The sequence below is a fragment of the Danio aesculapii genome, chromosome 21, assembly GCF_903798145.1.
Source record: "Danio aesculapii chromosome 21, fDanAes4.1, whole genome shotgun sequence".
Lineage (NCBI taxonomy): Eukaryota > Metazoa > Chordata > Actinopteri > Cypriniformes > Danionidae > Danio > Danio aesculapii.
The window spans coordinates 45,850,057-45,873,124 of record NC_079455.1 but is presented as its reverse complement, the minus strand read 5'-3'; the positions used below and the strand labels follow the sequence as shown (position 1 = coordinate 45,873,124).

Genomic DNA, 23,068 nt, shown 5'->3' with positions numbered 1-23,068 from the left:
AATGACATTTCTAGGATATCATGGAATATCATAACATTTCACAAATTTCTGGAGTAACATGACATTTCTAGAATAGCATGATGGTTAGCAAATTTCTGTTGTATCATGACATTTCTGCAATACCATGGCATTTCTGGAATAGCATGATATTTCTTCAGTATTATGGCATTTCTGGAATATCATTACATATCAGAAATTTTTGAAATATTACATTTCACCAATTTCTAGAATATCATGGCATTCATGGAATTTCTGGAATATCTTGACATTATTGTAATATTCTAGAATTTCTGGAAAATTATGACATTTCTGCGACATCACAATATCATGATATTTCAAAATAATTTCAAATAGTTTCTGGAATATCATAGAATTTTTGTAAATATCATCACATTTCTGAAATATGGCATTTCTGGAATATCGAGGCATTCCTGGAATGTCATGGAGTCTCTTAAATATTGTGGCATTTCTGGAATAGCATGGCATTTTAAGAATACCTGTGAATATCACAACATTTCAGCAATACCATGGCATTTCTATAATATCATGGAATTTCGGGAATATCATGGAATTTTTAAAGGTCTATTCCAGACATTGATGGGTTGTTGTTGCTTTAAAATTTTTGTTTCCATTTATCAATATACAGTTGAAGTCAAAATTATTCACCTTTCTTTGAAATTTAAAAATGACAGATGTTTTTGACCAATGGTCTCAGTTTAAGTTCTGTTTCACTAAATGTCCCTGCTGTGTCGTCAGTTCTTCTGGACTCTGGGATCGGTGAATCCGCTGGAGGAGACACCGTTCCACCTGTTATCCTTCAAGAAGCGTGTCTGGCTCCTCAAGGGTTTGTGTGATCATGTGTACGAGACGCAAAAGGATGTTCAGGACGCTGTACTCGGCCAGCCCATACACGAGTGCCGAGAGTCCATCCTTGGCTATGACGAGCAGGAGAACGCTTATATCCACTTCCCACACTTTTGTGGAGCCGACCTGAGGATCTACCGCCAGAGTCCCTGCGGAGCTGTGGAGCTGCCCTTACCGGATATCAGCGTCAGGAGGACGGCGCAGGAACACAGCGGTCAGTCACAGGAGTGTTACTGACACAAATGAGAATTCTGTTATTAATTGCATATGTGCAGGACCATTTGTTTTGTGTTTGTGTGTGTATAGATGGATTAAAGATGGAGAATGAAAGCTCATGGGACATTAAAGAAGATTCTTTCAGTGATGGAGAAGATCTGGATCAGAAAACCTCCTCCATCTTGGTCTCGTGGTGTCCAGAAGATTCCCAGTGCTCTAGTGAGAGGTTTAAGGAGGAAAAGGAAGAGGATGAAGATGAGTGTGAGCCGTGTTTCAGAGTGGGGGAAAACTGCTATAAAGGCATCTCTCCAGCTCTGAACAGCCACAGGTAGATTTTATTACGATATATTAAGGATCGTAATCGAATTGAAATCACAAACGTTGTTGAGCAAAACTGCAATTGTCATGTACAACCTCTCAAAGAAGCACGGTGTGATTTGTAGTTAATTGCAAAAACACAAAGCTGACAGAACTAAAGCAGCTGATGGAGTATACACTAACCTGTGCATTATTCAGACACTAGATGGCGCCAAACAGTCAAAAATACAAAGCTGACAGAAACTAAAACAGCTGATGGAGTATACACTAACCTGTGCATTATTCAGACACAAGATGGCGCCAAACAGTCATAAACACAAAGCTGACAGAAACTAAAACAGCTGATGGAGTATACACTAACCTGAGCATTATTCAGACACTAGATGGCGCCAAACAGTCAAAAACACAAAGCTGACAGTACGAAAACAGCTGATGGAGTATACACTAACCTGTGCATTATTCAGACACAAGATGGCACCAAACAGTCAAATACCATGACACATATAAATGTGGATGTAAGTATATTTATATGAAGATATTCACGGTCAAGGTGATTCTCAGTTCCCGGATGAGTCTGGGTTATTCCACGGTGGTTATCTGGAAAAAACATATCTTGTAATGTTGCAACTGACCAATCAGAGTTGAATATTCCTGACAGCTGTGTAATACATCATGATAATGAGCATGCACAGTTTTATTATTATTCCTCCAAAAGCCGGAGAGTGCTATCGCAGAAACAATATACAGTATTATCATAAAGTACTAAAGAAATTACTTTAACTCATATAATAACCCAAAATACTTGTGTATTTACTGTATATATGTTCAGAGTAAATAAATGCTTTAAACTAATTAAATTGCCTAAAATAAATTACAACATGAAACATTAATGTTCATTAGTAAAGGTTTCATAAACAGAAAATCAACAGTGGGAAGTAGCTATGTTATAGTTACATGTTAAAGTTAATATGTAACTGTAATATATTAGTTAAAGTATGTTAAAGTTAATAGAAAGTTACTGAATTTTTATTAATTTAATAATTTGATTGACTTTTGGTTTCAATTGATTATTAAGGCATTAACTAAGAAAGTAACATCAGTAAAATTAATTATTGCCGTTTAATTTTGATTACATTGACTTTAGTTAAATTAGCTGATGTTAATAAATAGAGCTTTATTGAACAGCGTTAACAAACAAAAGACCTATAAATAGTCACCTAATTTTCTGTCATAGGCCAGATTAATGTGCTTGTGTAAAAATGAATAGCTTAATAAATGTAGTACTGTGATGAACTAATATATAATAAATAATTATTCACAGTATTTTGAAGTGTTCACAATATCAATATTGGGTATTTTCATAATCAGGATATATTGAATTATTAAATATCAGAAATCTTTATCTTATTTTATGTATTATTCGTTGTTGTTAATGTCTAGTTTTTGTTATAAACCCTTTTATTATAGATAGTTTTTTTTCTTAATAAAATGTTGCTGAATTTTATCCCCTTTTTATGACCATTAAAAAAGTCAGAGAAGCTGAAATCCCAACAGACTCAAGACTTTCTTTATAAAATAAAAGTGTGTGTTTAATTTACAGGACTCCTGATAAAGACTGGGATTGTTCTGGAGCATTGCAGGAGTTTCCGCATCACTTTCAGCCTGAAAACACACGTCTGCGAAAGCACGAGTCCACAGAAAACACACTGAAGAAGAAGAAGAGGAGGAAGAGGACAGAGGGCAGGATGAAGAAAAGCAGGACGAGTAAACTGAGTTTGAAGAGGCGGACGGCCAGAATGAGTGTCCAGAGAGCAGCGCATTCACTCAGGAGGAGACGCAGACATGGTGAACACAAACACACACATATACAATTGAAGTCAGAACTATTAGCCCCACTGAATTATTCGCCATCCTGTATTTTTTCCCCAATTTCTGTTTAACAGAGAGCAGATTTCTTCAGCACATTTCTAATCATAATAGTGTTAATAACTCATCTCTAATAACTGATTTATTTTCTCTTTGTCATGATGACAGTAAATAATATTAGACTAGATATTCTTCAAGACACTTCTATACAGCTTAAAGTGACATTTAAAGGCTTAACTAGGTTAATTAGGTTAACTAGGCAGGTTAGGGTAATTAGGCAAGTTATTGTATAACAGTGGTTTGTTCTGGAGACAATCCAACACTAATATTGCTTAAGGGGGCTAATAATATTGACCTTAAAATGGGTTTAAACAATTAAAAACTGCTTTTATTCTAGCTGAAATAAAACAAATAAGACTTTCTCCAGAAGAAAAAATATTAGAGGAAATACTGTGAAAATTTCCTGAATCTGTTCAACATCCTTTGAGAAATATTTGAGAAAGATTCACAGGAGGGTGAATAATTTTGACTTCAACTGTGTCTGTTGATATTCAGTAATTCAACATGTTAGGAATAAAGTACATTCAGCAGGTTATCTCAGAATAAAGCCTGACAGGTTTATCGGCAGCCCGATGTTAAGCGCAGCAGTTTTAAAAGAGTTTATTCTGAGTCAACTGTCAGGATGTGCTTTATCCTGATTATTGCATGACTACTTGCCACAAAACATAAACATTAGACACAAAATATTGTTCTGAACCGGAATAGTTTATTAATTCTTTCATTTAATGCATAACTGATTGAGTATACATTAACCTGCGCATTATTCAGACACAAGATGGCGCCAAACAGTCAAAAACACAAAGCTGACAGAACTAAAACAGCTGATGGAGTATACACTAACCTGCGCATTATTCAGACACTAGATGGCGCCAAACAGTCAAAAACACAAAGCTGACAGACACTAAAGCAGCTGATGGAGTATACACTAACCTGCGCATTATTCAGACACTAGATGGTGCCAAACAGTCAAAAACACAAAGCTGACAGACACTAAAAAAGCTGATGGAGTATACACTAACCTGCACATTATTCAGACACTAGATGGCGCCAAACAGTCAAAAACACAAAGCTGACAGAACTAAAACAGCTGATGGAGTATACACTAACCTGCGCATTATTCAGACACTAGATGGCGCCAAACAGTCAAAAACACAAAGCTGACAGACACTAAAACAGCTGATGGAGTATACACTAACCTGCGCATTATTCAGACACTAGATGCCTTCTTCTGACACACTTCTGTTCATTTTTATCAAACTGATAACTCTAGTCCTGTTTTGAATCTGTGGACATGGTGATGCACAGCCTTCTGTAGCTCCGCCCTTTTCTGGAAATCTCGTTTGAATTTAAAGCGCCACAACTGGGATCAAAGCCTAAAAGGGTCAGTTTCAGAGAAACATTATCTGTGTGCTATTATCAGCTTAAATTTCACTACAGACTAAGTTACATTAGAAACTTATTCTACATAACTTATTCTACATAACTTAGTCTACATAACTTAGTCTAGTGTTAAAAGAGGCATAATAAGAGTCCTTTAACATGCATCACAGTGCGTTTTTGCATTTTCAGGTTGATATTTTTACAAATGAAAGCAGGAAAAAACTATTTATAAAATTACCTGTGTGTGGAAATGGCCTAACAATCACTGTGTTTTTTTCTCACCAATGCACAGTTCCACCAGCAGCAGTAAAACAGACTGAAATGAAGGCGACGGCAGAGAGAGAAGCAGGACCTGCTCTTCTGACCACAGAACCAACATTTCAGGTCAGATCAACACTATTACACACTAAACAACAATTTATTTGAATAGTACAAATAATGCAGCTATTATTATCAAATGCTTATGACTTTGTCAGCCTGCTCGTGCTGGCTACGCCCCCGTTGCCCCAGCAACCCTGGACCCCGACACAAATCAGCCAATCTCAATAACCTGTTCACATATCACCACACCCGCCCACCTCCAAACACTACTCCAGTCAGGCACGCGCTACACTAGCTCGCAAAATGGCTAGTAACGTTAATGTAATCCCAGACATCTCAAGTCTCCCGGGAAGTTTCGGGAGTCTCCCGCAAATGCATAGAGACTCCCGGATGCCTGCAAACGAATGATAATCTTCCGGAAATCGCGCGGTCCTTAAATACGTCGCACACCCCTTTCCACCGCATCTCTCCCAGCTGTTCAGGTACGTTGGACACAACTCATCCTCGCCGCTCGGGTACATCGCATGCACATGCCTCCACCGCTCTTCAGATACATCCAGCGCACACGCCCCCACCGCTCTTCAGATACGTCGCGCACCATCACCGCCACCTAGAGAGTGGTAGAAAAAACAATGACATTGCTATGACAGTAAGCTATTGTAGCGGTAATATTTGAGCATATCAACTCATTTACACTGACATCACAGAATCAGTAACTGGAAATGGAACAGCATTCAGACAGGCAATTCCTACAGATTCGAACAGGGCAAAACTAATCACTGAGGCGATCGGTACATTTATAGCTGTGGAAATGAGAGACCTTAATCGGTAGTGTAAATGTCGGGTTTTAAGAAAATGTTAAATGTAATAGAGCCCCGGTACATTATTCCTTCTTAAACCCATTTCAGTCAGATAATGATAATGACAAATCAAGCAGATCTGTGCTGTCTGAAGAAAAGCTGGACACTCATCATCTTTCTGAAAATAAAAAATTGTTAAAAATAGATTGAGTTAAAAACTAAATTATTCTTTTCTTTTTAATTGTTTAACTACTACAATATTATATTTATTTTTTATAGGAAGCTTTTTGGTTTTGAGTATAAAGAAGGATTTGTTTTATTTGAAACCCCGGTAGTATAGCTCTATCACTGTTTAAAGTAAAAGAAAAAAAACAAGCTCAAACTTTTATGATGTTAGTTTTAATACATTAAAAAAATTTAAATCAGAGAAATCCTCTGGCTTTTTTCTTTTTTGCTGTATTGAAAACATACCGAACTGTGACACCACTGTGTTGTATCGAACCGAACTGTGATTTTTGTGAACCGTTTCACCTCTAATATATATATATATATATATATATATATATATATATATATATATATATATATATATATACACAGTTGAAGTCAGGATTATTAGCCCTCCCTGTTAATTTTTTTTCTTCAATTTCTGTTTATCAGAGAGCAGATTTCTTCAGCACATTTCTAATCATAATAGTGTTAATAACTCATCTCTAATAACTGATTTATTTTCTCTTTGTCATGATGACAGTAAATAATATTAGACTAGATATTCTTCAAGACACTTCTATACAGCTTAAAGTGACATTTAAAGGCTAATTAGGTTAACTAGGCAGGTTAGGGTAATTAGGCAAGTCATTGTATAATGATGGTTTGTTCTGTATCGGAAAAATGGGGTTAATAATATTGACCTTAAAATGGTGTTTAAAAAATTAAAAACTGCTTTTATTCTAGCCGAAATAAAACAAATAAGACTTTTTCCAGAAGAATAAATATTATCAGACATACTGTGAACATTTCCTTGTTCTGTTAAACATCATTTGGGAAATATTTAAAAAGAAAAAAAATTAAAGGGAGGCTTATAATTCTGACTGATATAAATATAATATAACATATAAAAATATAAAAAATAAAATATATAATCGTAATATAATTAATATTTGTTATTTATCATTTTTGTCATAAATTATATTGTACAGATATAAAAAATTATATATTTTTCAATTTCTTTTTACTTTGCAAACATATTTGTATTATTATTATAGACCATTTCAATGTGGTCATGTCATTGGCCCATGAACATTTCCTGCCTGTTATCAAACTATTTCAGAACTCTAACAATGCAATTTAATCATAACTCGATGTTAAAACAGCCATCATAACATTATTGATCAATATGTGGCTCTTTTTGGATTCTTGGAAGCTCTAGAAATTACAAATGCAAAACAGGAAATGCGTTGGGACCATTGTTTTTGTTTACATCCCTCAAAATGGTCTATAGTTAAGTAATATTATTGGAATTTACGTAACATTACCATATGCTTTCACTAATAAATCGATGTGTGCGTGTACAGTATTTATCCTGTAGTGTTTTGGCAACACTGATGTTCCTTATTTAAGAATCAATTGGATAAAAGTGTCAGATCAATAAAATAATGCAGATTCAAATCATTTATGACAAAAACAAACCGCAGAAGATGAGGTTTTAAAACTCGGAGATGAAAAATAATGACATTTAAGGATTAAAAAAACAAAGCTTCATGAAGAGTTTTCCCCTTTTTTCAATAGAAGTGAACAAATTACTATCAGATTGAAAATAAGTGTTGAAAACCACACTCTAGTCTCAGTTTGGTAAACCTGCAGTAGTCTTTATCTTTATCTTCGCTGTCAGCAGTGCTGGTGCAGTCGGTCAGATCTGCCTGATAACTGCGGCTAAACCTCAAACCAACACAGTCATGTGTGCTGAAGTTAAACAAAGAAGCTCAATCTTCACGAAAAGAAATCTGAAGTTAAATGCACCTTCAGTTCTAGATTCACCTGTGCATGTGTGTCTACATAAATTAATAAATAACGTGTTTTCTTGTGTCTCTCCCTCCTGCTGTAGTTGGTTTGCTCCAGCCTGGATGATCTGAGAGTCCTGATCAGTAAAACTGAAGATCAGCTGGATAATCTGGACGGCAAAAAGAGATCTGTTAGTAAGAGAGGGAACACACACATAAACACACACGCGCACATAACATACACACACACATATACATAAATAAACATACACACATAATATATACACACACATAAACATACATGCACATAACACACACAGATACACATATACTCACAAAGATACACACATACATACACGCACACACATAGACAGATAAACATACAGTATACAAATACACACTCACAGATACACATACATGCAGACACACACTATTTATTTACTTTATTTAGATGTTATTTACAAATGAGGTCAGCAAAAATGTGTTAATATTTAAAATGTTATTAATAATAAGTCTTATGTTTATTCTTTGTTTAGAATGTGTTGTATTGATTCTTCAGTCAGTGCAAAACTGAATCTATTTCATTTCTATTAATACCCAATTCATTTCAATTGGATGTGTGATCGTTATTGTGAGGTGGGATGTTTGTCATCTCCCGGCCCTAATGCTAACAGAAAAAGCAGAAATGTGTGTGTGTTATCAGCAAATAATGTGATGTATGTGTTAAGTGTGTGTGTGTGTGTGTGTTTATTTCAGTGCCGCTGGCCTCATAATAGAGCCGCAGTGAAGGATCTGCACATCACACTAATTCGGCTGCTAAACGAGCTGCTGCCATGGGAACCCAAACTCCTCAAGGCCTTCCACAGGAACAGGTGAATGAAGGTTCATGAAGTATGATTGATTTAATGTCAACATTGAAGCCACATGTTAATGCTGAATATACACAATGAAAAAGACTAATGGGATTTACTAGATTTTTATAAGGTAAGTGGTTGCAAACTATTCATTTGGGCTGAATTTAAACAATGAAATTAAATATAGGAATGCTCAACTTAATTTGTTTAAATTCAGCTCAAATAAATAGTTTGCAAGCATTTACCTTCAAAAGAATAGGTAAGCCTTTATATTAGGCATTAGCAAATAGTGAAATCATTATCTGTTAAGCATTAACTCTACATTAATAAACGTTAATAAGCAGTTTATAACTGCAGCTACAAATGCTCTATTATTGACTTATAACTAGGCCCACACAGGATCTGCGCGCACAGAATTACGCAGATATCAGCCCATCTTTGATTCTGTTTATTTACTTGAGTAAATGTGTGTAAATCTATATTTATTCAGTTTTTAAATTAATTACAGTAATATTATTGACTAATGTAAAAATATTCATGATTTATTTACAATAGAGATTGAGTAGTAATATGTTCAGTCTTTCAGTAGAGATATTATATGAGAGACTGGCTTTGTTTACCAAATAAAGTGAATCTAATTGGATTTGCATTGTAAACAATAATTACAAGTTAAAAAGGTGTTACTTTTTATATTATATATTAAGGTTTTAGTTATGATACTCCCAAAATAATTGTAAGATGTAATAATAAGATGTTTAGCAAAATTCTGCGCAGAAATAGCCAAAAACGTCCGCAGAGTCCGTCTGGCCCTACTTATAAACACATTTATAATGTGCTTAATAATTGTACTTTCATACTTTGTTAATGATTTATTTTTCATTTCTAAACTAAGTATTGCATTATTTACAATCCAGTTATTTAAGCATAGTTCATTGTTTTTTTCAGGTCATTCAGAATGAGTTAGTTAAGGATTAATAAACTATTCAAATGAACATATTCTGATATAAGCATATTCTAATAGTTTGTATTAGTAAATTTGCATGTTTATAATTAATTAACTCAACATCATCCAGTTTTGTGACCTAATCTAAAGTGAGGACTATTTATGCTTAATAAATCCCTTATAAATGACAATTGAAGGCTCGGACATAAACAACATAAGCAACATTATTCATTTCTATTCATTTGAAGATACACAAATGAAACTGTATCAAATGATAAATAAATCTCAAATAAAGTGACTGTACAGTTTAAACACTGCATCCTGTTATATTGTTAAATTATTATATTGCTGTTGTTTTACCCAGTTTTATGTTATATTTTGACACTCCTGTTTAAACTCTCCTGTTTTTTTTAGATAAGATTGCATTGATTATTGTTCATTTGATACTGAACCTTTAACTGTCATTAATAAGGGATTTATAAAGCATAAATAGTCCTCACTTTAGATTAGGTCACAAAACTGGATGATGTTGAGTTCATAAAGCAGTTATTAACATACATGGTAATCATCACTATATGCCTGAATAATCAGATATATAAATGTTAATTTCAATAGTTTATTAATCATTTACTAACTCATTCTGAATGATCTTAAAAACTTCAAGATACTCTTAAATATACATAGTTTGTAAATAATGCAATACTTAATTTAGTAATGAAAAATCAATCCATCACAAATTATGAAAGAACAATTATTAAGCACATTATACATGTGCTTATAGGTCAAGAATAGAGCATTTGTAGCTGCAGTTATAAACTGCTTACTAACATTTATTAATGTAGTGTTAATGCTTAACAGATAAGTAATTCACTAAATGCTAATGCTTAATAAATGATTCATAGTGTGCAGTTATTATAAAGTGTTACCAAACAATCTAGTAAATCCAATTAGTCTATTTTTTCAGTGCAGTGGACAGCATAAATGAGTTCCTCAATGATGTTTTATATTATATATTGATATGTTATATTATTTTATATTATTAAATGTTTTATAATTTAATGTTTAATAGGGTAACACTTTAGAATAATGGCTCATTAGTTAATGTATTTACTAACATTAATCGTGCAAAGCATTTATTAATCATAGTTCAACATTAACTAATGCATTATTAAAATGCAAAGTTGTGCTTGTTAACATTAGTTCATGCACTCCGAGTTAAGATGAAATAACCTTAATTAACTTAAATGACATTAACGTTATCAAAGATGAATAAATACCATTATAAATGAATTGCTAGTTGTTTGTTCATATTAGTAATTACAGGAACTTATGGACCATTATTTTAAAATGTCACTTTTAATAGTTTTATATTTATATTCAATCAATTTCTCATTGAATTTAGACTATATGTTGTGGTGCATTTAAACAAATGGCTTTTATTAAACTTTTATATTCATTAAAATAGATAATAATGCAAGAAAATACATTTGAATTAAAATGATGTGTTACAAAAAATGACAAACAACAAAAACTTTTATATGTTTCTCTCAATTTTTCCTCTTTATTAATTTTATTTAGTATTTTCCCCTAACATATTAATTTGGTTGTACAAATTTTTGCACTGCGATTTTAAACTATATAGTTAAATTAGTTCATCAATTTTGTCTTTGCTACTGACTAATCTAATGTATATGCAGACATATATTACTGTAAATCATCCTGTAAAAAATCTAAATTTAACAGAGAGATAAAAACACTCATTGCAAAGTACTCTTATTTATTTATACATGATGCGTTTTCTTTTATGCAATAAATAACCAGTTCAGCCAATTATTTTCGACCAAAATTTATCCGTACTGTCTAAGAGATACAAGTATTTGATTTTTGTAATTCATAATCCAGCTCACAGATTAGTTTCAGTCTTGTTTTATATATATAAAAATAATATAATAAAATAAATAATATAAAATAAATAATATTATAAAGTAAAACAAAACATTTTTATATATACATTTTATTTTTGTTTATTGTTTTGCATAAAATAAGCTCTAGAGTGTTTTTTTTTCTTAGTTTTTTAATCTGCATTCTGTTATTGGGTCATTTTCATCCACTCTTAGCTGATTTTGAGGCTTAACTCTGTGTTTCAGCAAATTGAATTATTTTTAGGTGATAAATCTTATTTTGACACACATTTTGGGAAAATCCTAAATACCTAACAATACACTGGTTTTTTTTTTATATTAATATGTTTAGATAATATATTTAATATAAAAAAAGCAAAATATAAACAAAATGTTTGTCATTTTTGCAACATTTTACTTAAATCTAAATGTATTCTTTTCTATTTCTAAAGATGTTTGGCGACTAAAATATGATTTTAATAAATATATGCATTAAATAAATCTGTTTTATTCTAATGCACCAAAGAATATCACCTATAATCATTGAGAAATGGATAAACATACTTATTTTCAGAATAGAGTGTACTCATTTATGCTGAGCACTGTATATGCATGCATATGTGTATTTATATATGCATAATAAATATAAACAGCACACACATATATTATGTCAAAACAAACTTTTAATTTAGATGCAAGTAATGGTGATTAATTTTGGCCCAGCACTAGTAAATATGTAAAACTTCTATAAGGCAGTTTTATAATGCATCTGGAAAGGACTTTGGGAAAGGTGTAAGTACTGATACACTTCGCTGGCGTGTTTTCATTTTTCTGCCTTGAGGCGTTGTTTTCCTGGAAACTGAGCTTTGTGAGTTCACCCCTGTCCTTGTCCTCAACAGAGCGCGCTTGAAAAAGGAATGTGACGATTTCAAAAAACACCCAGAATATGAAAACTTCATCAGAGAGCAGACGGACGCAGTGCATTCTGGGGAAGTTACGGGTAAAGATGCATCTGTGTCCACTGAGGCAACAAGGGAACTGGAAGATGAAGACAGAATCAGCAGAAATATGAAGGAATATTCTGAGGAAGCAGGTGAGAGTTTTGCACAGTTGTTTGTTTGTGTATGTATTTTTTATTTTATTTTGCATTTGTAAATGAGAGTTAAAGAAAAAACAGCCATCAAATACAAAAGTTTCAAAGATAATTAAAAGAAAAATACAATTTTTAATTTCCAATCGCATGGACTTTGAGTAGAGGATTAATTTCTATTGCAAAATTAACCTGACAATGACACTTTATTGAAAGAAAATGCAAGTGCATGGACTTAATATTGTATAAATGATTTATATAGGCAAGGCAAATTTATTTATACAGCACATTTTATACACCGTAGCAATTTAAAGTGCTTTACATAAACAGGAGTGTAAGAAAATAAAAGCAAATAATAAAAGTGATTAAAAACAGATTAAAATGTGTCAAAACAGGTTATAAAAGAATGAAAAAGAAATGCCTAATAGTGCGATCTGTCAGATGTAGCACAGTGCTCATGCAGTAAAGGCACAGCTAAACAGATTAAAAACAACCCAGGTTGACCAATGTGCTTTACAATAACTAAAAATCACAAACAACAAGAATATAATGAAGACAAAACAAATTGACAATAGAAAGGATAAAAGAAATTATAGCATTTTACATGATCAAAAGCCAGTAGAATATAAGAAAAATTGCATAAAAATGGGTTGTCAAGCAGGAAAGATTTTAACCAGGATTTTAAAACAAAGATATGAATGTAAAACTGATGTTCAGAGGAGTGAGTGAATGTTGAAATGGGTCAAATTCTAGATGCTCTTGGTCAAAATCTGAAAACTGGTTATTTTAAAATAATATAAAGCAACTTTCGCAGGTTTTAAAGTCTAACTCAATAACTTATTATCAACAACAAACTTGACTGATTAAAAATTAAATAAAAGTGAAATGTTTTGCATTCGTTGTTTTAACAGCATTAGCTTTTTAGGGATGCACCAAAATGATAACACTGGGCTAAAACAAAATGCTTTATAGTAATTCGTTGTTATTTTATTAAATAATATGAAGTAGTTTTGTAAGACTTTTGACTTTAATAACTTCAATTATAGTTATTTAAAAAAGAACAAGCGGATAAAATAACCACATTTTATCAAAAGTTACATAAAATCAGACATGAAAATACAATGTCCATGCCGCAGAAAATACTTTTCTTCATTTTTGTCTCATTTCTAGTTCAAATATCTATTATTAAAATATCTAGTTCAATAATATTGTCTTGTTTCCAGAAATAATAGGTAAAAATTAAGTAAGTTTTTCCTTAAAACAAGCAAAATAGTCTTATAGTGGGGTAAGCAAAACATTATTATTTTTGTTTTGAATAAAAATTATTTTACTTGCTGTAACTTGAATCATATAAAAACGTTTAGAATACATGTAAATCTGCGATAGGATTCAGTTCATTCGGATTAATGAAAATTGGTGAATGTAAACATAGCCATTGAAATGAATGGGTTTCATAGCATATTGTTTTTCCCGTCTAGTGTCTCCGACTTGAGGGAAGGTGAATCCGTGCAGCACAGCATAGCCTTATTTCAGCTCGTATTTTCACCCATTATTCTCTTTCAGCTGAAAATACAAAATGGCGCCTGAAAATTCTGTGTATCCCTATTAGTTTTCCATACTAGTTTTCCAATTTAAAACTAAAACTCGAGTAGTTTTGTTTTTGGTTATGTATGTATCAAATAGACTAATTCCTGCTGCTTTATTTTGCAGAGAATGTAAACCAGCTTGGAAATCACGTGTCAAGATGCCTAGTTGACACACCCGAACTTCTAATGCATTCATCAGAGTCTGGACCCTTCACTCGCGGTTCAAAGCGCCGCCAAAGTGCTGCAATCACTGATGAAACGAGCCCAAGCAAGAAAGGCAAAATCGAAACGGAGAGCTCTCTGTCATCAGAATACAATGTAGAAGTTGTATCTCGAGAACAAGCAACAGATTCATTGTTGCCTGAGCCTGTGAGTAGCTTTCAACGGACTTGCAAACCCATCCAGGCATTGCTGGCCAAGAGCGTTGGAAACAAAGTGACCTTAATAAGTCATCCTAAGGCTGCGGTGATGGCTCAGATTTCACGCGACCATAGGACAGCGTCTGTAGCTGTGCCACCTGTAGTATTAACTACCTGTCTACCTACACCACATGCTAAAGAAACACTTGCACCAACTACAACCGAAAGCACTGGACAGGTGGTGTACAAGGCGGCAAGTGGTGTAGGCCTTCTCAGTAAAGCAAGTACGTTTTCTGTGCAGCAAATATCAGATCAAAAAACAGGAGAGAAGTTGATGCAAAAAGTTGTTATCCTGCCTTCAAATCTACTGATTCAAAGCACTGAGAAAAAGGCAGTGCAAACGTCTACTTCTGTCTCAAAGAACACACCTTACTTATCCAATGCTTCAGGCTTCACCATACCGGAAAACAAGATACCTGTCCAACAGGTGGCACCACTGAAAGATACCAGCACTGTTAGAACACCATCTGCTGTAGTTACACCCAGTTTAAGAACTGTCAGTGTGCCTAAAAAGACTACTGAACCAAAGGTTGTAGGCAGTAGTGGACTGACCAAACCTGACGCTAAAGAAGAGCTCAGGACAGTGTGCATTAGAGACTCACAATCCATTCTTGTCACAACAAGAGGAGGCAACACAGGTGTGGTCAAAGTACAGACATCAGGTAGTGGAACAGGGGTTTTACCTCCCAGTCCAGTTTTTACCATCTCACCGCAACTTCAAGCCTTTCTGGTTTCAAAGTCTTCCACATTACAAGCTGTCTCGGCCACCCCTGCTGCTAAATCTGTATCTGGAGTCACTCCTCAATCCCTCTCGAAAGATGGCGCTCATCCCAGCTCGTCTACTTTTGTGACAGGAACAGACACTTCTTTGACTCTTAATAACACTTCTACTAAAAGATCAGTCAATATATCTTCAAGCTTGGCCACTGGCAGAATCAGCGATAGTGTCATTATACCAACAAAAAATGCTCAAGGAGTCCAGAATGTGGTCTCCAAATGTGGAATGAAGACCCCACAGAAGAGCACTCTACCAGAAAGCAGAACTCCTGCCCAAACTACCTTCCAAAAGGTTTTTCTTGTCAATCCTTCACCTTCAGGAGCATCAATTTCTAGCAACAACAACATGTATACAACAACAACAACCTGTACCAAACCAGCACCACAGGTTATGTTTATAAGCAACGCAGCACTTACCATTCCAAAAGGTGTGGCAACTTCAGAGGTCAATATTTCCTCTGTTAGTACACCAGCGATGAAGATCATTCCCAAGTTGGGAACAACTTTATCTAGCACTTCTTCTGATACAAACGTTGTGAACGTCGGTGTCCCAGGGTTAACATCAAGAATACTTGATCCAAATAGAACACCTGAAGCCTCTACGAAAAGTACACCTGTGGTTGTCTCCAGGGTATCTTCGGCATCCGCCTCAAGTGGGTTGCAGATTGTCTCAAAAAGCAGTTTAGTTGCAGGCACATCAGGGAATACAGAAAGATCTCTGAAGGAACCTGAGACTGCTGAAAGCAAAATGCTCACGTTTTCAACTTTAGGCACTGGCCACATGGCTTCCTCTGCACTTTTGTCAGTTGTAAAACAAGATGTAGCTTCATCAGTTTCAACGTTAAATGCTTTTCACAGTAAACCCGTGTTGACGTCTGGCAGCTCTACTTCCTCAAATTCAGGAAGTCTAATTACCAAACACACTAAAGTACCGATTGATGTGACCACTAAGCCAGTGATTGCATCCCTTTGCACTTCACACTCACCGGTTAAAACAATAGCCAATTCTTGTGCTTCTGGTGTATCTCATCCATTTGCAATAAGCCCGAACTCTCCTTCAACTCTTCCAATAGTCATGACCTCTGGGATTCGACCTCCAACCACAACTAACAAAAGTGTTCATGAAAGAGTTGTAATAAATACCACTGCTCCACTTGCTCCCGGAACTCAGCTCCTAATAAACAACACCAGATTTGTTGTCCCATCTCAAGGCCTTGGACCTGGCACCCATGTCTTGCTCATCAGCTCAGGATCTGGAGGACTGCAGGCCTCAAGTACGGTTCATCCCAAAGGATTGCAAATTACAAGTCCTGTTCGTTCCGCGGGACTGCAAGTCCAGAGTCTTGCTCATCCTGAGGGATTGCAGGTCCTAAGTTCTGCTCATCCCAGAGGACTGCAAGTCCCAAGTACTGTTCGTCCTAAAGGATTGCAAGTGACAAGTATGGCTCCTTCTGTAGGATTGCAAGCCCCAAGTTCTGCTCATCCTGCAGTATTACAAGTCACAAGTCCTGCTCATCCCAAAGGATTGCAAGTTCCAAGTCCTGTTCATCCTGCAGGATTGCAAGTCTCAAGTCCTGCTCCTCCTGCAGGATTGCATGTCCCAAGTCCTGTGGGATTGCAAGTCTCGGCAGGTTTGCACGTCCCAAGTCCTGCTCCTCCTCCAGTATTTCAAGTCACAAGTCCTGCTTGTCCCAAAGGCTTGCAAGTTCCAAGTCCTGTTCATTCTGCAGGATTGCAACCCCCAAGTCCTACTCATTCTGTGGGATTGCAGGTCCCAAGTCCTGTTTGTCCTGCAGGATTGCAGGTCTCAAGTCCTGTTCATCTTGCGGGTTTGCAAGTCTCAAGTTCTGTTCATCCGGGGGGATTGCGGGCCCCTGGAGAATTGCATTTCCCAAGTTCTGCATCCACTGTTCTTAAAGGGCCAAAGAGTTTGGTCCCTTACACTGTTGCTTCAGTTGTACAAGGTGTAAGATTGGTAACTCCAGTCAGGCTTCCCTCGCCAATAACTGGGCCCTCCACTCGAGTCCATCAGCAACTAAACACCATAACTCCACCGAAGGTCGCTGGTCCTACTGCTCTCTCACAAGCGGCACTAGCTCTGCATCCTGGAGCATCATCAGACATTGTAAGACTTCCGATCTTTCAAGCCTCCAAAGTCTCAGTTGCACCTTCACAAGGTGCGACTGGCATTCCCAAAGACACTTTATTTTCTCAAGGAGGCTTACTAAGCACAACGTCACCAATGCACTTGCAAGGAAAGTTATCACAAAACCAACTACCATCGGTCATACCCTCCACAAAAACCACCATAGTGCGGAATTCACCAATGGTTAATGTACCACCCATGAAAAGCACAGTTTCACGAATGCAGAAACTTCCAGTTGCAACTGTTCAACCAATCGGTGGTCCAATAAACACCAGTTCAGCCACTCCTATTGCAACAGTTCCCCCATCTATGAACACAGTCATAATGACTCCTTGTCCGCCTATTAGAGCTGTGCAACCTGGGACAGTGGGAAAGCCTGTTATTTTACCCCAATTGCAACAAGGTCAACACACAGTTCCCATACAAGTTCCCACCTCTAGTAAACTATTGTTGAGCCCCGATGGTGCCGTTTTAAATATCATTCAAGCATCGAGTGTACAAGTAATGGCAAAGCCAACAACTGGTCAAGTGGTTAGTTCCACCTCAAGTAGTGTAACCAATTTTACGCACGAATGATCAACTGAGAAAACAGAACTTCTGAAATCATTCTGGAGGTCGTCTGTTGTCCTGTTGGGATTATAAATATTAATTGTCAAGAAGAAGTTAGATTGTGTGGGCTTCCTTTGGCTCCATTTCTCCCAGTGTCGGAGGCTAAATACTAAAAATCTAAAATAATATTTTGTGCATTTTGCCCTCTACAATACAAATTGAAGGGAAATTGGTTTAAACAAAGAGTAGTTTGGAGATTCCAAGTGGCCAGTAGTGTACATAACAGTGTTGTTTGGCTGACTCTTTTATACAGTTTGTATGGGAAGGTTTGAATGTTTTGTAGCATTTTTCATTAAATGGTTAATAATCTGTAGAGCCGTCTTCAGTCTGCATAAGATCTCAAGCCTGCGTTAGGACGTTCACGCATATAGGTTTATTCTATCAGACATTATCTGATAATGGTTTGGTTTTGTGTTTCCTCTATATTCATGAAATAAACTTGGCATATTTATGACTGAAGTAAAGGACTTGTGTTCTTTGCCTGTCTTTGGGGTTTTATTAACCCTTATGTACTGTTGGGTTGTTTTCATCCACTCTGGGCTGATTTTGAGTATTAATTTGGCCATTTTCTGTTTCAGCTAGCAGAATGATTTTTGGTGACAAATCTCATTTTGACACATATTTTGAGAAAATATGCGAATTGATAAAATCTCAACATTACACTATGGGCAAATGTACTAGCCTTTTGTTATGTTCTGGATAAAAACATCCACTGAATTTAAATGCGTTAGATATTTTATTCAAATTATTTTGCGTAAATCTGTTAATCAACCTCAGTCCTGATAAAAACTACTGAAATGCTTAGAAAATTACAGGATTTTAACTCTTTAATTGCCAAATTCATAAGTGAAGTCACTGATTTGTTGAAAAAAACACACAAAATGATGTATTTTCAGTATAGAATCTTAGTGGACTGGATTTGTTTTAACCTTATATCAAAGTCTTAGACATGTGAAACAATATTGCCTTTGATGCACTTGTTTTAATAAAAAAATCTCCTTAATTTACGGTCGGGGGCTGTTTTTGCCCCATTGACTTCCATTATGACCTCATTTTATTGATTGCAAAGCCATGACAGCATATAATCATGCATTTTTGATTGTTGGTGGTTTCCCTGCTTACAGATTTGTAATTTTTACTGTTGATCATCAGTTGGCACCCTTAACCCTTAAGAGAGACCTGTGCAAAGAAAAAAGTAAAGCTTAGTTTCTGGATTTTATATGGAGCATAACAGCAACTTAAAGTGTGTGTATGTGTGTATCTGTGAGTGTGTGAGATTGACCGTTACGCACTTACCTTGATGTGTCTGAGAAAATCTAAATATGCATCTCAGCTCTCAGAACTACATGGAGTAAACAAAAACAAAGACTGTGTTGCTCCATCAAATGTGATTATAATGGAAGTCAATGGGGCAAAACCGTAAGCACAGTAAATTTGGGAGAAAATTAGAAAATCTAACAATGCATCAAAGACAACGTTGTTACTAATCGTTCACGTGTCCCAGACTGTGATAAAAGGGGGAAAAAAAAGTTCACAATTACTTTTTATATTGAAAATACGTCATTTTATCTGTGTTTTTTCACCAAATCAGCGACTTAATTTATAAACTTGCCAATTAAAGAGTTAAAATCCTGTCATTTTCTAAGCAATTTAGTAGTTTTGATCAGGAATTGGGTTGATTAGCAGATTTATGTCAAATAAATTAGAAAAATATAAATCTGCTGCATTTTTACAGCAGTTTAATCCAGTGGATGTTTTCATCCTGAACATAACAAAAGGGGAGGAAGTTAAACGGTGCACAAGGGATAAACATTTTAGATCAGGAAGCAAGATCTAAAATATTCCCCATAAAGTAAGTATTACTAATTAAAAATCGTTTAAAATAAATATTATATTTAAATGTTCATGGCATTTCTCAAGATATTCAATCTTTTATTTTATTTAAAAATGTTTATTTTTTAAAATATATTTTTATTATTTAAATGATTTATTCTTTAAATATTTAAACCCCATCAGAAAACCCCAGAATTACCTCAAATGCACTTTTCTGATGAAATATATGCAGCATTTTGTCCTCTAAATGTTTTATTCTGTGTTGTTCTGTTGTATGTGTGTGATGCCTGTCTACTGCATGAGCAGCTCAGCATATCTTCATTGAAACCTTCAGGTAGCTGGAGCTCAAAATAAACATGCAGGTACAAGTTTCACCTATGCTGTTCAGTCATACATGTGTTTGATACAGATGACAGTTTAAATATAATCAGTAACAAGACATCAGAAGACAGTACAGAAGTGAACTACATGTGCAGCAGCTCTATCTGTTCATAGTGCTGATTCTGTTAATGCACCAATCTGACATTTTTAAGCAGGAAACATTAAACAATACAAGACTGAATGAGTTTAAATTAGGGATGCACCGATACTGATCTCAATCTCGTGAAAAACATCCAATATCAAATACTTATACTAATACTTTTGATTATTGCACATTGAAATTTGTTAGATGGTGTTGTGTTAAAATATTTGTTCAGTGAAATTAGTTTTGGAGAACTTTGTGACCGGTTGATAAAGAAATGCTATTATTAATATTATTATTAGTTTATGTCCTTATGTTATATTATTGTGATAAGTAGGAAAAATAGAGTTATTGTTCATAATTATGGAAAAGCTGTATTCAAATTTACTCTCACTGTCGTACTTGGGGGCGACATGGTGGGTCAATGGTTAGCACTGTGGCCTCACAGCAAGAAGGTCGCTGGTTTGAGTCCGGGCTGGGTCAGTTGGTGTTTCTGTGTGGAGTTTGCATGTTCTCCACATGTTGTGTCTCCCCGGTTTCCCCCACAGTCCAAACACATGCACTACTGGGGAATTGTCTGTAGTGTATGAGTGTGTGTGCGAATGGGTGTTTCTCAGTACTGGGTTGCATCCGCTGTGTAAAACATATGCTGGATAAGTTGGCGGTTCATTCCGCTGTGGCGATCCCTGGTTACTAAAGGGGCTGAGCCAAAAAAAATAATGAATTAATGTCATACTTGGAAAACTGGCACATCCTAGAAAAATGTCAATATCCAGTATCGGGAAAAAACTACTTCTACTCAGTGCTGGCTGTAATTAGTTAACCAGTTACTGTAATTAAATTACTTCATCTCCTGAAAAAGTAATTTCTGTTTATTTTTACATGATTTAATTAGTTATAATACACTTTCCTTAAATACTATAAATAAATTCATGTGTAAATCATTTCAGAAAAGCAGAGGAATTGTATTTTTGTAAACAAATATTCATGCATATTTTCTGGCTTAGTCCCTTCGTCCCTAGCGAAATGAACCGCCAACTTATCCAGCATATGTTTTACACAGCGGATGCCCTCCCAGCTGCAACCCAGTACTGGGAAACACCCACACATTCACACTCATACACTACGGCCAGTTCATCAATATAGCGCATGTGTTTGGACTGTGGGGGAAACCGGAGCACCCAGAGGAAACCAACGGCAACAGGGGGAGAACATGCAAACTCCACACAGAAATGCCAGCTGGGACTCAAACCACTGACCTTCTTGCTGTGAGGTGATCGTGCTACCCATTGCGCCACCGTGACGCCTGTAAACAAATATATTATTCATAATCATTTTTTGGACTAAAAGTTAAATTCATCAAGACAACTGAACATGAAACAAAGGATAACAGGCTGAAATATTCAGTGAAAATATGTTTATTGCTTTGAAACATGCATTTTGATGCATATATTTGTGTACCTTTATAATTGTGTGCTCCTGTGTTTGTCGCAGAGTAATTCTGTTCACTAAGGCAGTGTTTCCCAACCCTGTTCCTGGAGGCACACCAACAGTACACATTTTGGATGTCTCCCTTTTCTGACACATTAACTTCAGGTGTTGGAGTCTCTTCTGATGTTATGATGAGATGATTCAGGTGTGTTTGATTAGGGAGAGGTTGAAAATGTGTACTGTTGGTGTGCCTTCAGGAACAGGGTTGGGAAACACTGCACTAAGGAATGTTATGTGTGTTATTAAAATGCTTATGTATTAACTTTTAATAAACCTAAAAGGCCCATTTTTGACTCCAATTTTAAACTAAGAGTGATTTCTGTTGTCTATATGATGAGATTTATAGGGATTTTAGATATTATTATTATTATTATTAGATATTAGAAATGTCATTTAAATACAGTTTCAGTGATATTAATAGTGACTATTTTTGAAGTGACTCATTGTTCAAACTCTATCATTAATAAATGGTATCGCTGCATCCCAAGAGTGCTTTCCTTTTAAATACATTGAATTAAAACCAGAACTTTTCAGTAGTTATTACACTTCTGAGCTTCACATCTAACAGTTAATGAATAGAAATTGATGATAATAATGAAGGAATGCTGTAGTCGTTGAGTTTTCAGTCCAGCGGTGATGACTGCAGATGATATTCAGGGCTCTTCATCCTGCAGAGAAACACAGATGTTTTCCTCAGTGTGTGTGTGTGTGTGTGTGTGTGTGTGTGTGTGTGTGTGTGTGTGTGTGTGTGTGTGTGTGTGTGTGTGTGTGTTTTAAGGTGTGTATGGTGGAGGTGATGGTCCAGAGGCGATCTTCTCGTATGCTGGAGGAGCGTTGGGGATCTGGAGGAGAAATAAACACACACATGACGTGAGTGACTGTATTATACTGGATATAAGCACACTGATGCATTTAACTGAGGCTTTTATTCTGAAAGAGACTCGCTAATGATCGTGACTGCTGCTGCTGTTGGGGGGGTTTCACTCTTTAGTTTGGGATTATTTGAGAGTACAAGATATTCATGATGTGTTCTGTTCATGAGATCAGCAGCTAAACGCACGCATGTACTGTATATATATATATATATATATATATATATACAAATACACACTCTCAGATACACACTCACTT

General features: G+C 35.4%; 2 protein-coding genes across 2 annotated transcripts in view; one reads left to right on the top strand and one right to left on the bottom strand.

Moving 5' to 3' along the window:
* Positions 1-18,810, top strand: part of LOC130214347 (uncharacterized protein KIAA2026-like) — a 28,965-nt gene extending 10,155 nt beyond the window's left edge. The window contains exons 5-12 of the mRNA XM_056445999.1: positions 757-1,078; positions 1,171-1,408; positions 2,999-3,243; positions 4,997-5,088; positions 7,930-8,016; positions 8,582-8,697; positions 12,423-12,616; positions 14,324-18,810. Coding sequence (XP_056301974.1) covers positions 757-1,078; positions 1,171-1,408; positions 2,999-3,243; positions 4,997-5,088; positions 7,930-8,016; positions 8,582-8,697; positions 12,423-12,616; positions 14,324-18,117 — 5,088 coding nt within the window. The 3' untranslated portion in view covers positions 18,118-18,810. The remainder of the gene's footprint in view (positions 1-756; positions 1,079-1,170; positions 1,409-2,998; positions 3,244-4,996; positions 5,089-7,929; positions 8,017-8,581; positions 8,698-12,422; positions 12,617-14,323) is intronic.
* Positions 18,811-20,361: 1,551 nt separating this feature from the next.
* mlana (melan-A) overlaps positions 20,362-23,068 on the bottom strand; it is an 11,018-nt gene continuing 8,311 nt past the window's right edge. The window contains exon 5 of the mRNA XM_056447054.1: positions 20,362-22,779. Within this exon, the coding sequence (XP_056303029.1) occupies positions 22,711-22,779 (69 nt within the window). The 3' untranslated portion in view covers positions 20,362-22,710. The remainder of the gene's footprint in view (positions 22,780-23,068) is intronic.